Source organism: Pristis pectinata, chromosome 38, assembly GCF_009764475.1.
Source record: "Pristis pectinata isolate sPriPec2 chromosome 38, sPriPec2.1.pri, whole genome shotgun sequence".
NCBI classification, from domain to species: Eukaryota; Metazoa; Chordata; class Chondrichthyes; order Rhinopristiformes; family Pristidae; genus Pristis; species Pristis pectinata.
In genome coordinates this window covers 5007786-5025355 of record NC_067441.1, presented here as the reverse complement: position 1 = coordinate 5025355, position 17570 = coordinate 5007786, and the positions used below count along the sequence as shown (strand labels likewise).

The 17570-nt window shown below is 44.2% G+C and overlaps 2 protein-coding genes across 4 annotated transcripts in view; one reads left to right on the top strand and one right to left on the bottom strand.

Annotated features, from left to right (window-relative positions):
• LOC127586896 (RNA-binding protein 4-like) overlaps nucleotides 1-17570 on the bottom strand; it is a 45750-nt gene that overhangs the window by 12844 nt on the left and 15336 nt on the right. The window lies entirely within an intron of this gene.
• On the top strand, nucleotides 622-9661 carry LOC127586895 (prokineticin receptor 2-like). Of its 2 annotated transcripts, XM_052044911.1 has the most exons (4): nucleotides 622-1173; nucleotides 4581-5387; nucleotides 6849-7041; nucleotides 7129-9661. In XM_052044911.1, exons 2-4 carry the CDS (start codon nucleotides 4936-4938, stop codon nucleotides 7522-7524), a joined length of 1041 nt encoding a protein of 346 aa, XP_051900871.1. In that variant the 5' UTR covers nucleotides 622-1173; nucleotides 4581-4935; the 3' UTR covers nucleotides 7525-9661. The 2 variants fall into 2 exon arrangements, with proteins under 2 accessions (XP_051900871.1, XP_051900870.1); XM_052044910.1 differs by having other exon boundaries at nucleotides 6849-9661.

Here is a 17570-nt window from a genome sequence, read left to right as displayed (position 1 = left end):
TGCACAGGTGCAATGAAAAACTTACTTGCAGCAACATCACAGGCACATAGCGTCATATAAGCAGCATTCACAAGAAAAACAAATTAAGCAATTTTTTAAAGAAAAAACACTTTAAAAAGTCCATTTTAGTGCAAAGTGATCAAAATGGCCATAGTGTTGCTAAACTGTAGTGATTAGGGTTGCGCCAGTCGGTTCAAGAACCAAATGGTTGAAGGGAAGTAGTTGTTCTTGAACCCGGTGGTGTGGGACTTCGGCCTTCTGTACCTCCTGCCATTAAAGTCAGTTTTTTAGCATCGGCAGGAGGCCAGCTGGAATAATGACAATTTTCTGATGCACTGTTAAATATGTGACATTCCCGGGGGGGGGGGGGGGGGGGTAAGACCTTTTCGTTGCTTCACGTCAATGCTGGAAGCCGCATCATTCCCCTACCCCAGGGAATTGTCCATGTTTTCTTGCACTAAAAGCCATGGGTCATGAGTTCTCAGTGTTACCTTTAATTCAAAAATGGGACTTCTCCTTTAAGACGACATTATGGTTGGTGAATCAGCTCCTCCCAAAGAAGGGCACCAGGCAGTCACACCAGCTCAGTGAGTGACTGAGCTACAAAGACAGTCACAGCGAGCAAGATCTCTGGAACAGGGACTGAGAGACAATGGGAGAGTATTCCGTCAGCAGGAAAATATACAGTTTCAACAAATTCTAACAAACAGCAGAGGAATACCGGCACAGTGAAAATCTTCACTGGATGTCACCTCCGAAACATGTAATGACAAAAGAGAAAGCATTTCATTACCAAACCTTTGTGGGAAACAAGTCTGCGAGGCATGTTTGTGGGCTATTCAGAAGCAATTGAATAACGAACTTGCTTGTTATATACAAGGCACAGGAGGAAGGAAGAGACAGCAATAAAGCGGCTTCGTTTTATGCTGCTGATTTATAGAGGCTTGTCACACGGGTAATTCTGAACACGCTACAGGAATATAAAAACAGTCAAATGATCAAGAATGGTAAATAACTTCATCTGCTTCCTGCTGAATGATTGCCTCTCCGCACTGTTCAGGGGCTGTCACGAAGCCAGTCCCAAATCCAGCCCTTCCTAACATCTGGGACAAAGTTTTCCTTTGTTGCCTCAAGGAGCTGAAAATACTTCAACGACGTCTTGGTGGAGGAGAGGTAAGAATTAATGACTTGGTCAGTGGTCTCGATAGGTTTTTAAGAAGCCAGCCAGAAAATAGATGACACCTTTGTTTGAATAAATACAGAAGGTGTGTGAGAGTAATGAAAATATCAGGTGGCCTTGTGTGATTCATGAATGTTGTGATGTCGCAGGTTGATTTTCATCCTTGGAGAGACTTGGTTTGGGCAGGGTTATCGAATTCAAACAACTGCAATGACTCTTGATCATCAATTTGCCATCAGGGTGGTGTCCTGATCAGCCAGACAGCAGCAGAAAGCAACTCGGGTCCACCAGTGACCAGACGGTCTGCATGGTTTAGTGAGACACCCTGCGATGGAAAACAGCGCACTTGTTACAGATCTGGACATCAATGGTCAATAGACATTTGATAAACGAGGGGCTGACACACAGGTAGCCAGGAACCGGGGGGGGGGGGGGGGGGGGGGGGTGGGTAGGTAAGGTTCAAATCAGATCAGCCATTATTTTATAAAATGGGAGAACAGGTTTGAAGGGCTGAGTGGCTGACTGTTCCTAACTTGTACGTACGTAACATCTGTGGAGCTGTACCTGAGCAAGCGCAGAGGGAAACCTTGACAGAAATACTACTCCAACAGATTGAACTACTCAAAATTATATGGACTGGCTTTGCAGATGACCAGTGATCCACAGAGATGAGATCAGATCCCAGCATGGCAACTGGGGAATTTAAGTTATTGAATAAATCTGGAAATAACACTAGTCTCAGTAATAGTAACCTTGATACTTCCAGATGAACAAAACCTAGCTGTTTCACTAATGTGTTTCAGGAATAGAAATTTGATGTCCTTCCCCAGTCAGGCATACATGGTTGACTTTTACCTGCCTCCTCAGTTCAGGGTGATAAGGATGGACAGTAAGTGCCAGCATTTGCAGCAACAGCAGTAACCAGATTGAAGGTAGTGGCAAAAGAACCAGAGAGGAGCTGAAGGGGGAAAGATTATGATGCTACTTGTGATCTGGAACTTAAAGTGGATTTCAGTAGTATTCAAAAAAATTAGATAAGTAGTTTTGAGGGAAAAGATCCATAGGGCTTTGGGGAAAGAATCAGGATGGTAGGTACGAGGATGTTGCCAGGACTCAAGGGCCTGAGTTATAGGGAGAGGTGGGGCAGGCTAGGACTTTATTCCTTGGAGTGTATTCCTCACAGAGGTATGTAAAATCATGAGGGGCATAGATCAGGTGAATGCACACAGTCTTTTTCCCAGGGTTGGGGAATCAAGAACTAGATAGGAACCCGAGGGGCAACGTTTTCATGCAGCGGGTGTTACATATGTGGAACAATTTGCCAGAGGAAGTGATGGAAGCAGCTACATGAACATTATTTAAAAGGCACGGACAGGTACATGGATAGGAAAGGTTTGGAGGGATATGGGGCAAATGCGGGAAAGTGGAAGTAAATTAGATGGGCATCTTGGTTGGGCTGAAAGGTCTGTTTCTGAGCTGGATGAGTTCCTTCCAAGAGACAGCATAAGCACAAGGGGCTGAATGGCCTCCATTTAACTTCTATGATTCAGTAACTCAAGAAATTTACCGTATTATCACATTTATAGCTGCATTCTCTTCTTAAAGCATTATTAAGGTGGACGTGTGCCACACCAGGAAGAGATGCATTTTCCCTGTATGATCTGTATGGAGAAGCACCTGTGACCCACCAGTGCAGTAACAAGAATGCTCAAGAGGCATCTCCAACAAGCTCTGCTTAGAAATATTAATTTCTGTTCAGAGTTTGTGTCTCCTGGAGAAATTAGCATTGTCAGACACACCAATGTTATTTCAACAAATAATTTACAGGCTTATGCTGAGCAGATCTCATTATTATTCCATGGAGAATGGGGCAGCAGAGGGGGGGAATGGGTGCAGGTATCATCAGAAGAGAAGTACCGTCAGAGGATGGAGATCTTGTCAGGAGAGAGCGACAGGGAGGAATGGGCACTGCTTCAGGATTTCCTTGACTAACCAACATCAGGTGGGTAGATGCCAAGTGCAAGTTACGGTTCCCCCCCACCCCAGTCAGGCCTGTTGTAAACTCAGTTCTGCCCACCAGCTGGATGTTCACTTTCTGGCTGCGAGGAGGTCAGTGTATCAGCAAGTTACAGGAGAAAAGTGTTACCAAGAATCATAGAGAGCTTATTCAGGAGAACACTAAGCAAGACATGGAGGTTACATCCTCCTTACACAAGGCCATTGTATGCTAATGTTTATCCCTAAAATATTTATCTTCCAAAATGCTCAGGATTTTGTTCTCAGCAGTGAATTTAGCTTTAGCAGAGGAACAAGCTCATCAATAAATGAGACCATTGATGCAAAAACTGGTAACACTGGCTGTTTCCAGTAAATTCTCTCAGCTCATTGTACTCCAAGTTGGGGTACAATCACAGACCAATAATGACCATGAATTAAAGGGTGAACTGCGACAATATGTGAATCACGGCTATTCTACTGCAGGCAGCTTCACTTTCCTCAACCAATGCCAGAGCGTGCATTCCTCCAGCATGGTTCAGGTGCCATCTGCCATTCCTTACTAAATATATTTGTATCACTGGCTTCGGAGGTCCACACTCAACACAGACAGTTGAGAGCAGAAGGGGTGAGAGCGAGGCTGGTGGGGAGGAAGAGGTGATGAGCTGAGAGGTGGGGGTGTGGGAGGAAAGACAGGGAGCTGGGGTGGGAGGGAATACAAAACAATCGCGAGGGAGCTGAATGGGGAAAGAGAGAGAGTGACAGCTTTGTGTAGGGGAAGGGAGGATGGAAGTTGGGGAGGAGATGGAGAGAGCCGTGCGTGGGAGGTGCGAGAGGAGACAGACCTTGGGGGGGAGGTGGATTGACAAATGGTATAAGTGTGGGAGAAGGACAGGAGAGAAGAGAGATGGCGAGAGAGTAGGGAGAGGGGAGAGAGAAGACAAAGAAGGGCTTGAGGTGGAGGGACAGCAGCCGGACTGTACCGCATCGTTCTCTCAGATACACAGATAGCTGCTCTGTTATTGCTGACAAAATGCTTTATTAATAAACAAAGGAGTAGAGAACATGTTTCTTGCTGTACATAGCCTCTGAGATGCATGGAGGTAGCTTCAGGGAGGGGAGCAGGGTAGAGAGAGATGGGGGAGGGAGAGCAGGGGGGAGAGAGGAGAGTGGGGGGGGGGGAGAGAGGAACGGGCGGGAGGGGGAGGCGGAAGGGGGAAGAGATTGAGATAAACTTTCCGGAAGCTTTTCCCTAAATAGTGTTGCAATGTGTGTAGACAGATCACATGCCACAAGCTTCGAAGGGTACGTACAGTACAGACCCTACAATACATCAGCTACAGATGTAGGGAGAAGAATCAAAGCTACTAACCAGTAAACCTTTTCCTTTCTCTCCCCCGCCAAGGAAGGTGAACAGTTGAGCTCTCTCCTCCCACTCCACTGGGCAGAGGTCAGTAACTCATCACAAACCTGGCTTGAAGCTGCCACACTTGTCTCGAGTACTGTGGCTGCTCCGTCATTAGACTAAAGCAGCCTTTTGGAACTACACAGACAACTGCACGATCTGCTTCAACGATCAAGACCGTAGCAAACTGAAAACTTTAAAATAAAGACTTTTTTCATACAGATAGAACATTAGCATCCTAACCTTTAAGGAATTTCATCCAACATTGTGTATGCAGAAACACTGAGTTAACACCAGAAGAGAAAATTCCACAAACCACAAGACGACGAGTTTGGTGAACTGTGGAGATTCGGCCATGGTGGATCACTGCGCCAACCTCTCACGTTACATTGATCTGAGTTTGGCAGATGCCATCACCTCCTGGAATGAGAGTTGTGAATATGACCAGTACATGACATCTCCTGATATAAGAGGGGAGGAAGATGCCATCAAGACCTACCAGGTCAGGGTTGTGATTGGCATTGTGCTGGTCTGCATTATGTTGGTCTGCGGCATTGGCAATTTCCTCTTCATCATCACTCTGGCCAGGTACAAGAACCTGAGGAACATCACCAATCTTCTCATCGTCAATTTGGCCATTTCAGACTTCATTGTGGCCATTGTGTGCTGCCCTTTTGAGATGGATTATTATGTGGTCAGGGAGCTGTCCTGGAACTTCGGACATGTCCTTTGCTCCTCTGTGAACTACCTCAGAATGGTCTCCCTCTATGTCTCCACCAATGCTCTCTTGGTCATAGCAGTTGACAGGTGAGAACTTTTCCCATTTGTTGCAGTTGGGTCTTTTTGTATGATCTTACTCCACCCCATCCCCAACTTAACTCTGTGCCTCAGCCTCTTGATTCCATCCCTCTCCCCTACCAGCGTGCGTGAAGCTGAACCAGATTGTTCACAAACATGACGTCTGTTGGCCCTGAAATGAGCTTCCAATTGCATGTCCTCTCCATCACTAAAGCTGGTGACTTCCAGCTCCACATCATCAGTCACCTCCTCCCTGTGACAGCCTCCCTCTCCTGAAACCCTCATCCATATGTCAGTCGATATTCCAATGAGGTTCCTGTGTGGCCTCCTATCTTCATCCTTCGTAAACTAAAGTCAGTCAATACTGTCCTCTCATAACCCAACTTGATTAGCAGCTCGGTTTTCTCTTCATCCGCATCTTAAACTGCCTTTGGGAGGAGTAACTTCCAAAACTTAAAAATTCTCATCCTCATGTTCACATCTCTCTGAGGCCACTCAATCCACTTCAGTGACCTCACAACCCTCAAAGAATTCTACATCGATCCAGTCTTAGCCTGTAATGCATCTAATTTTTGTCACCCCATCATTAAAAGGCCCAATCTCCATCTGTAACCATCTCTGACACTCCTCCTTCAAACTGCTGCTATAAAATCACCTCAATGATCAAGCATTGGTTTCACCTGCCCCAATATTCCCTGTGACGTGGTGTGAATTTTTCCCTGATGAAGATCTCGCAGGACACCTTGAAACACTTAGAAGGCCATGCTCTGGTATCCTTCAGATGTCAGCCAATGCCCACTCAGTGAGGTATTAAGCTGATAGACAAGGCATCGGGTTGTGACATGAGATGACCTTGATGCCTCCTGGGCCTCTGCGAGAAGGGAAAATCATCTGTAACTTCTTGCTGTTGATAATAAATGAGAACTTCTACCGAAAGGTCACTGGGGCAAGATAGAATCATGGATATTTATGGCACAGAGGGAGGTCTTTCTGTACGTTATAACGAGACCATCCCCAAAGAGCTACTGGGATTAATACCACATCCCAGCTCTCAGTCTATCACCATGTAGGTTATGGCACAGCAAGTGCTCATCCAGATACTTCCTGAATGCGATGAAGGTTTCTGCTTCCACCGCCCTCTCAGGCAGTGAGTTCCAGAAACCCTCAAGGTGGAAACATTTTGTTCACCTTCCCTTTTAACCCTTCTGCTTTTAAACCATACCCCCTCATTATTGACCTTTCAAATGTTGCTGTGCCCATTAAAACCTGGAGTTCAGTTTCAACTTTTGGGAAAAGGAAGGAAATAAAGAGTAGAATTAAAATGTCAAAATATTTACTGCAAGGTTTAACAATTTCTTTTTGGTGACTTTTCTTTCATTGAACAACTGGGTCTTGTCATTCAGAATCCAACATCAATCATTGCAACCCACTTACTTTCCACTGTATTTTCCATTTCTGGGCACACTGCAGGTATTTGGTGATCGTGCACCCGCTGAAGCCTCGCATGAAGTTACAGACAGCGTACTGCATCCTGATTGCAGTTTGGGCTGTGTCCCTGGTTATCTCCATCCCCTCAGCCTACTTCATGACCGAGACCACCTTTGACACTTCTCCCAACAACGGTGGGAAGATATTCTGCGGGCAGATCTGGCCAGTGGACAAGGTACTCTTCTACAAGTCCTACTTTCTGTTCCTCTTCATCCTGGAGTTTGTTGCTCCAGTTGTGACCATGTCCCTGTGCTACTTGCAGATCAGCAGGGAACTGTGGTTCAAAAGCATGCCTGGCGTGCAAACCAAACAGATCAGGAAGCGGCTGAGAGCACGGAGGAAAACCGTCCTGGTGCTTATGGGTATACTGACTGCCTACATCCTCTGCTGGGCTCCGTATTACGGATACGCCATTGTGCGAGATTTCTTCCCAAATGTGCTCTTGAGGGAAAAGCACTCAATCACAGTGTACTATATTGTGAAGTGCATCGCAGTGAGCAACAGCATGATAAACACGCTCTTCTTTGTCACTGTGAAGAACAACACCATTAAGTACGCGAGGAGGAGTCTACTTCAGAGTTGCAGTGCCACTCAAATGCAAGACAAAAGCACTGTGGCGCAAGAGTGCCGAACCTCAGTGCTGCCAGTATCTGAGTAACTGCTTCCCTGGCAACGGCTGCATGTCGAAGAGGCTTTTAGGTGTGAACGGATCCCCTGCATAACGCTGGTTGAACTGTGTGGTGCTTGGCTCGTAGGTGCCTGTAAACTCTGCAGCAGGCAAAGCAAAACACTGGCTACTTGACCTTTGAACATAACTGCTGCAAAGCTCTTCAGCCTGGATTAAGATGCCCAAGTAGCTTTAATATAAATGAGACAAGCCCCACCAAGTCACATTGATACTTGATCCAAAGGGGATGCTGAATTTACAAAATTCTCCTCCGCATTCACCTCCTCCTCTAATTACAAATGTACAACACTCCAGCTCAACAGCACCTCATCACAAATGCACAAGTTTATCTTTTCTATTCGAGTGGGCTTCATGTGGTTTCCTCAGTAACAATGAAAATTGATGTGACTGGAGCCCAGCTCATTTTTAGCATAGAACAGCTTCACGTATAAACCTCAATCTAACCTCTCCCAATGTTTTGTCCATTTGAATCAAGCAGAGAAGATTTACGATTTACAACACTGACAACTATGCTGCAGAACAACAGACACAAAGGCTCCGTGGATTATTCCTTCCCTGAAGGATGCTGTTATTTTCGCGCAGTTTGGATATTTCTCTGGGTTTAATGGAAAGGGAGAAAAAGAAATCGGCACAGATTGCTTACCCATTCTCCTGTAGTCTATGTTAGGAAGCGAGAGTTACAACGGGATCTGGGTTTGGGTGTGGTGCAGCCCAAGGTCAAGTAGCATAGCAACACTCCACACCACGATCACTAACACAAATCATTGTCTTCTGCAACATTGGTGAAGTGGTTGGTCCGAGATGATGGCAAGTGCCTCAGTGATTAGAGCACAGAACTGTGGATACATGGACTGATGCTGGTACAGTCTTAGCTACCGGTCAGGCACTTGAGAGAAAAACTGACTCAAAGGGTTCCTGTGGTAATGCAGCCTAGGACAAAAAAATGTATTCATCATGAAATTTATTTTGGGAAATGTTGTATGTGAGCAAGTTCAAGGTTTTCAATAACCAATGTCTCATCTAATAACCACAGCAGATTAATTTTGAACAACTACATAGAGGAAAAGCAGCCACGTGACACGTCCCTTGTAACGAGGATCAACAGGAAAGGCGAGAGCCTCAGTGCTCACGCACGTCATAGTGCAAGTCCATTTAGATGGCCAGGTTCCTAAAATCTCCATAACGAAGCTCCGATGGAAACGAAACCTTTCTCATCAGGTTTATTGGTCTCAACTGTTTTAGAGTTGGTTAAGCGTCTGGAATTCTCTGCCCCGGTGAGTGGTGGATCATTAGAAGTCTTTCAAAGGGGAGGTGGATAAATATTTGAGAGATCAAGGAACAGAGGGCTGTGGAGGAATGGCACAGAAGAGGAGTTGAGGTCAGCATAGATCAGCCACGATCATATTAAATGACAGGACAGCCTGATGGCCTGCTCCTGCTCCGATTTTCTTGTGTTTCTCGCAAGTCCAGAAGCCAAAAGAGATATGACTGTTTTCTGTTAAAATGGTCATGGTATTATTCCATGAGTTATTTTTTTCAGAATCCCATACCTGAAACTGATTTTACTGGAAGCATATCAATTGTCAATTTCAAGCTAGTTGTACATGTGTTTTTTTTTACATGCCTCTCACATACATGTTGGGAAATCTACCAATTCTGGGCAGGGTTTGGTAGATTGGAGAACTGGCTGATCTTACAATAACCTGCATTTTAAAAAGTACCATATTTTGCCTAAAACACATCTCCATATTTCTTGTTGAATATTGGAGAAATTGTGGAGCATCCTCAACAAGCACATTCAGTTCAGTCTGAGTTCAGAGATAATATGCAGAAAAATGGTGAAACCAACACAAATTGAATAATAAAACAAAAATGATCAAGATTGTGACATACCTTGTAAATAACTTCGACGGCATCACAGACCATTCTTTCCTCAAGTATGTCCTGTTGCATTAAACAGAAGCTTGTGCCCAAAAGAGAAATTCGTCAACGATTGTTGGCCCTGCTTTGTCACCTCTGTGCAAAATGAACAGGTTCTTGTCCAATCCTGTGGTGCAATATAACAACTGTTCTTTATCCAACTGTAACCGTTGTCCTGTTTCTATTCCTGTAATGTTAACAATGTTGAATAAAATTAATGGAAGGGATGCAAATGGCTGTCCTTCTCCACCCAGAATCTAGCACCGAGGTTTTTATTTCCTCCGCTGAATTAATAGTGGCTGCACTTCAAAACAAAATAATTAGTTTTAAAGCACCTCGGAATGCTCTGAAGAGATGAAAGGCACAGCACAAATCCAAGCTTGTGCCTGCTTCTTTGTTTCTTCCCATCAGATGGAGAGTGAATCTGTTCCACAGCCCTTCAGTCCAACCATTATAGTCTGTTTTCAGTGTACTGGTAAATTCAACTAATGATGAGCAAAATCCTCCAGTCAACACATGGAGCCAATGGGTTACATGGCAAAGGAAGAAAACTGGAGATTAAACATGATAGATTGTTCCCATGGTTATAGGATTGTGCTATTAATTATAGAGTCTTTGCTGGGTGATAAAAGCCAGTGATGGGGTGGTCATTCATTTGGAAGACATTAGATAAAGCTGATAGACCAAATCCCACTCAAATCAACCAGGATAACTCCGATAAATTAACTGCCAGGTGAGAGAAAAAAAATCTTAAACCCATCCAAGTGCAAGCTCACGAACACAAACAGCGGTTGGCGGTACTCCAGAACCTGACTCGAATGGAATCCCAGTCTGATAAACAATTGCAGCTCTCCCTTTTTCTTTGAAGCCTTTCAAACTCACGACTTTCCACATCTTCCAGGCAGCTCCTGCAGTGTTGTCCTCCATGCAAATGCACTTGGTACAATGACTTCAAACCACACCTGCCTCATCAGATGGCCTGTCTAATGCATATAATTCATCCAAGTACTGACCAGCAACAGCTATGAATCAAGATAAAATAACACTACTCAGATCAAAAGAAATGGAATAAAAAAAATCAAAAAGGTAGGCACTATGCAATAGGGGACAGGAATAAATGGATGTGAAATAGGTTTGGTCTTAACCTACTGCTATAATAACTAACCCTGCTGATGAACCTCTTTAACACTCTTCAATTCATTCTCTTTCCAGCGACACATATCAGTCTCTTAAACCCATCCACACTGCCTACTTCAAGGTCACTTATTCAACCAGCTTTTCACCTCATTGTTTTTTTAAATTTGTTACAGGACAATGACTCATTCTGTGTTAATCTGATCATAAACAAAGGCTAACATAGAACAGTATAGCCCTTTGGCCCACGATGTTGTGCCGAATGATACGAACACCTCCTCCATGATCAGTCTAACTCTTCCCTCCCAAATCCCTAAATGCGATTGCTGCTGAAAGATTTGGGAAGTGCAATCACTCTACATGGGTTCCATCAACGCGAGACCTCTTCCAATACCAATGTCAGTGTTTGAGGCAACATGGTCACACAGAGACTGGGAGGGGAGAAATAGTGGGGTCAAGGGTGAACAAACACAAATGGATCCTATTTAATAAAGCACTGATGGAAATGTATGGATCAAAGCAGATTGTTCAAAAAGATTTTAATGATAATAAGAAATCCTACCACCTTGGCACACTGTCAACAGAAAATGACAGAAGTTGGAATTTTTTTTTAACAGCAAAGCAAAATCTTTCATCTTTTCAGCAGGTAAAGTGAGATTTCAATCACAATTAAAGCTGGTTCTGCCCAGCACTGCCCGAATCTGGAAGGGAAGCAAGGAATACGTTTTGTGTCCCAATTTGCTTCCCCTTCCACCTGAAGCCAGTGAGGACAACTTGGCTGCAGGATGTCGGTCGTCTCACAGCTCAGTTTCAGGCTGGGTATCACATCGTGAGACCAAGCCACCTGTTGAAATGACGTTAGGGTTCGGTACAACAGGTTCGTGGCCGAACATGAAAAAAGAACAAGCTTTAGGCACAAGTAATATTTCACCCAGATTGAATTCTTAAATAGACAGATAATGGCATTGGCTGAAAATCTTAGCCCTGTGCAGCAATCAGGAGGCAATGACTGGAACAAAGACCTAATCACAGGTCTGACAACTCAGTTCCCAAGCAACCATAACAAAGTACTACGTTGTGATCTACTGCATGAGGACTCACAGATCTGTTCAGCCTACAGAATTCTACAGTCTTAAACGTGGACATGGAGACAAAACTCAGGATAGTCAACAACAATGCAGAGAATTGCCCCAAATATTCCTTATAGTGGGGTACTACAGGAGTCCAAAAAGTCATAAGTTGAGTTTGTCGTCATATGCACAAGTACATGTGTGCACAGGTGCAAAGAAAAACTTACTTGCAGCAGCATCACAGGCACAGAGCATCAGATAAGCAGCAAAAACATAAATTAAACAAATTATACACAATTTTTACAAGAAAGAACATAATTAGAACAAAACAAAAAGTCAATTTTAGTGCAAAGTGATCAAAGTAGTCAGTGTTGCTAAACTGTAGTGTTAAGGGTTTTGCCGGTTGATTCAAGAACCAAATGGCTGAAGGGAAGTACCGGCAAGATAGTGCTGGAGAGAGGCGACTCTTCGCAGGCGGCTTGCAGCAGCATAGTTTCCAGAAACCGTCACCAAAAGCCGTGAAATGGCCGCCAGGACAAGCTTTTTCGTGAACGATACAAAACTAACATCACATCTGCTCATCTCCACTATTCATGGATAACCCTGAAATCTCCCCACAGTTCTCAAAAGTGCCAAAGGGATTCAGAGATAGTTGCTCGAAAGGGTGATGAAAATAGATTCAGTAATTTCCAAAAGGGAATTGGTTTAATTCATAAAAGAAGGAAAAAGAAACAGCAAGGCTGTGCTCACCAGTGATTTCATTCTTTGCACAAAGATCTGCCCAACATGCATCCTAACTTTGCCATATACCCATCCACAACCCCAATGATCGCACTCTTTTCCAATGGAGAAAAGGTGGCTCCCAAATCCAATTTTGTCCATGCCACACATTCAGAACTCGCTGGCAAGAATCAGCATCAGGAACCTAACAGCAGCAAGAAGCCAAGATCAGCAGACGTCCTTGCATCATTCAGCAGCACATTGCCCAAGCCTTTCATTTGTGTACAAGGAATCGTGACTAGGTCGGGCTTTCAACAGTTTGCACACAATGCACCTGGCACTGTTAGAAACATCAAAGTGATTTAATGGAGAGTTAAGCACTGTTATGGCACAGGAAGCAGAAGAGACCTGCAATAGATTATCAGAAGTTTTTCCACAAAAGAGTGAACCAGTTTTGAACCTCCCCAAGCTAATAAACCTCCATCAACAAATTAGATTGAGAAACAAGAGACTGGGTAAAAGCCACATAACTCATTTTCAATTATTGATTCCTTGATTCACTTCCTTCCTTCCCAAAGGTTTCTCCCAAGGCACATTCCTTGCTTAGTCCCCAACCTCTGAAAGTTAAGCAAATGGGCCTCCTTTACACACGTAGACCCAGGCCGACAGTTGTTTGTTGCAAAGGCAGCAGTAAATAAAGGAGGGTGCATTCTGAACGCCGTTCTCCCCGACACAGGTACACCTGCTTACAGTCATGAGTGACAGGTAGCAACCAAGAGTTGAAAGGTCAGTGCACTCACTGCAGTTGAGCCAGGAACACCGAGGCAGGTGCTACCAACACTCAACTCACTCAGCATGGGTCAAAGATGAACCTGGGATTTTCCTGATGCACGAGGCACAGTGTTACAACGTTCTCCTTCTTCGTCAGTCCCTCAGCATCAGCAATGATCCCTACTTCCACACTGGTTTTGTGGACTTTGAGAAGACTAATGAGGCCAGTGTGGGCATGGCACACTTTTGCACAGAAAGGGCAGGAGGCGGTTGGAGGGATGGGTAGTTTGTGGGGTGCACTCCTTCCACAGGGCTTTTATGTACCCCTGATGGACGGCCTTCATGCTTGCTTGTGCCACGTTTCATGGGACAACAAGCTCTGCAGGTATTGCATGAGGTGGACACAAGCCTGCTGTTGCTGATGGCCATTTGGTGGCTGCTGCTGGCATGAGCTCACAAGGTGACTAGACAAGACATAACCAAGTGTGATGCCTGCCATACAAGGAGCTAACACATATCTGTCCCATCAAACATTTTGTTCTCCAGTTGATCCTACATAATGCATACTGAGCACTATGGCTCCACATAAATTCCCCAGTGAATTGACTACATCGGTTGCTTAGGCACTACACACCATTGGCACACTTCTTGCTCTCACTCAAATAAGGTTTGAACAAATGTTCAAACCAAGTGTTCTTCTACCATTTGAAGGGAGGACAAAACAATAAGGCTCCAAGAAATTTCAGTTAGATAGCACTGTTCACAAAGCAAAAAAAAACATAGGATGTTTCATGAAAGAATTAGCAAACAAAACTTGCTGTCAGACCAAATCAGGACAGATGACCAAACCCTTGATAGCAGAGGGAGGTTCTGAGGAGGAAAGAAGGGGTGAGAGAAAGGGGGTTCAGGGAGGAATTTCAGAATGGCCACCCTGGCCATTCCCCTCTCTTCTATCTTCTGGAAGAAGAAACAGGAGCCTGAAAGCCTGGATGACCAGACTCAAGAACAGCTTCTTCCCCACTGCTGTCAGACTTCTGAACCAATCACCTCTTTCACATCCCCTTCCTGGTGGTGCTGCCAGGTTCTCGAACCCTTAACTCTACCACTTCCATTATTGTCACTTTAGCATTGTGCTTTGCACTACCTCAGTGTGCTCCACCATACTTTGTACCATGCTGTTGTTTTGCACTCATCACTGTTCTTCTTGTTCTATTTATTTTGTCTCTGTTTACTCTAAGCTTCACTTGAGCAAAGAATTTCATTGCACCCTGCTGTACATCACAATAAACTGATCTGAATCTAATCTGAATCTTTGGAGCTGCAGGCATTCCCACCATTAAATTTGGAGATGCATACAGGTCTAATTTTTGAAGAGCAATAGGACTTCCCATCTCTTGGGATCGTCACTGTGGTCATGAGATAGTGACCAATTTACCAATTTACCTGTATCCAGTAGCACTAATGTTCAAAAATCAACTGATCCCATCCTTAAGTGTACTCAGTGGAGCATCCACAGCCCTCCAGGGTAGGGACTTCTCCGTGGATTGTCACCTTGTCGTGGTGGAGAAGCTTGTGTGGTCCTGAGATCCCGAGAGTGATGCCGTCTGAAGCTATGCTCTGGTAGGGTCACCCATGGCGGTAAGGTCGATGGTGAGGTCCCTGACAAAGAACAATCCAATCAAGACGTCAACAGTGGAACAGGCGGACAAAGTTATTTCGAACTCAATGGCTGTGAAGGCAGGTGAAGTCTGCAACAAATCCATCAGCTCCAATCATCGTGGTTTCCATGCCATTGGAATCAGTTGGTTGATCTGTGAAGTACCGTGTGCTTTTTGTAGTGCAACATCAAGTACACATTAAACAAATACACTCACAGGCATCTTCGCTCTGTGGGCTCTGAGAGCCAAGATTGGACTCATAAGCCACTTGAGAGCCCATAAACAGATCAACTGAACGAAGACCATCATCCTCGACCTCGAGGGATAGCCACGACGACAAGGGTAGGGACTTCCCAAAATCCACAGCTTTCAGAATAAAGAAATTTCTCAATGCAAATGAATGCATCCCTATCCCATGACCATGCCCAATAGTTCTTACCTATACACTATCGTACCCTCTTACTGATGTTATGCATTTCAAGAGACCACCACTCAATGTTCAAGACTACAGGGATGATAGGCCCATCCTACACTACCCCTCATCCTAACAATCAATCCTGTGAATTATACATCTCTCCTCCAAAGCAAGTATACCTTTACTTATGTATGTAAACTAAAACTGCAGTAGAGGTACTTGGAGTTTTACCAAGACTCCTTTCTCTTGTACCCTTATCCTCTTTGCAATGAAGGCCAATGTCCTAGTTGCCTGGCTAATCAGTTTATGTATCAACACTAGTGCATTTTACTAGATCAATATTTACTAATTTCTCACCTTTTAAAAACATTTTTCTATTCTTTATACCAATGGGAATAATCTCACATTTCTAACATTACGTTCTATCTGCAACCTTAATGTTTCTGTGTCCCTTTGCACAATCCTCACAGTTTCACACCCAGCTTTGTTTCGTCAACATATTTTAATGTGTTACTTTCAAGCCATGAACACAGACAGCAAACAGCCAAGGGCCTAGCATTGATCATTGTGGCAGTCACACTTGTGACATTTATCAATCTAAAAGCGACACATATTCTACCCGCTTTCTGTCCTTCAACCAACCCTCTATCCATATTAACACGTAAACAAACCTGGTCAGCCCTTCTTTTACATACAACCTTATGTGAGCACCTTATCCATTTTCTACATTGACTTCCCTTTGATGACTCTGCCTAATCATTTAATTATTTTATATGTGCCTTTTTTACTAAACCACAATATTAGATTCTACATTTTACTAATAATTTAACTGGTCAATATAGCACAGAAGAACAAAGTGAGGACATGAGGACTTCTGTTTGTTTCACCATTCAATAAGGTTATTAATGACCTTTTCCAAACTGAATTGTCACAGTAGTATCTGAACTCAATTCTTTGGATCATTGATACAGGGCTCCCTAATAATATAGCCACCATATCCCTATTTAGTCTCCCCATCCCTTCTTGAAGAGCAGCTTCCAATGTGCTGGAACTGTTCCAAAAATATCTGAGGACTTTTGGAAGGTCACAATTAATGCATGAACTCTTTTTACAGCAACATCTTTTAGTCTTCTGGGAGTTCAATTATCTGATCCAGAGAATTTGTAAACTTTTCAGTCCCTTAATTTCCATTGCAAAATATGGACTTCAACAATGGCTAACTAAAGATATGGAAAGCAGCCAAGGATTGTGAGTCATAAAGGACTGCAGATGCTGAAATCAAGCAGCAATTAGAGAATTAGAGATGAAAAGGTTGAGAGAGGGTATAAGGGTTGGAGGAAGGGGATGTGAGAAGGGGTCATCGGGGGGGGGGGGGGGGGGGGGGGGGGGGGGGGGGGTGACACTCCTTGCCAAAGGCGGCGGCTCAGAGGTAGACACAATGGAAGAGCCCCACATTATGACGAGCCCAGAACCCAGAACTCATTGAGGAGTGGGCGCAGGGGTACAAAGGGGAGGCCTCTGCTGAGGACTGACCGCTCAGCATCGGGGGTGCGGGGGGTGGGTGATCAAGTGGAATCTCCTGCGTCCCGATGTAGGGTTTTGAACCGAAACACCAATGATTCCTTTCCTCCCAGCTGCACCTGCTGAGTTCTTCCGGCAGTTTGTTTGTTGCCCCATGAGTAGGAGTGTTTGAGGAAGCAGCAACAGGCAGCCAAAAAGAACTACTGGGGGATTTTGAATATGGGGTAAACTCGCAAGGAATAAAGAACTGATCGTAGGAGTTTATACAACTACGTAAAAGAATAGCAGAAGTAACTGCAGGTCACGAGTGCATACGAAAGGGGCGGTGATTATCTGGCCCCTTAAGCGTGTTCAACCCCTCAGTATGACCATGGCTGATCTGATCTTGGCCTCAGCTCCACTTTCCTGCTTGGTCCCCTCCCCTTCAATTATCCTAAAAATTTACCTTGGTCATTAATATACTCAACAGCATCTGCAAACCTCTGAAATAGAGAATTCAAAAGAATTACAACACTTGCAATGAAGACATTGCTCATTTCAGTCATAAATGACCAGTGTTTGATAGACCCTGCACACTGGTCTCAATCCATCAATTCTACAAACTCCATCTGGCCTCACAGAATCTTTAACGATATCAGTGTATCCCTTGAGGCAGCAAAGATTATAACGTGGAAAAAGGAAGTGGTTGAGACATTAATCAAATATTCTGCACTTGTCTTCAGCATGAAAACAAAAACAAAGTACCAGAAATTATAAGAAACCAAGAATACAATGAAAATGAGAAACAAATTTTTGGGTAGTTTGAGA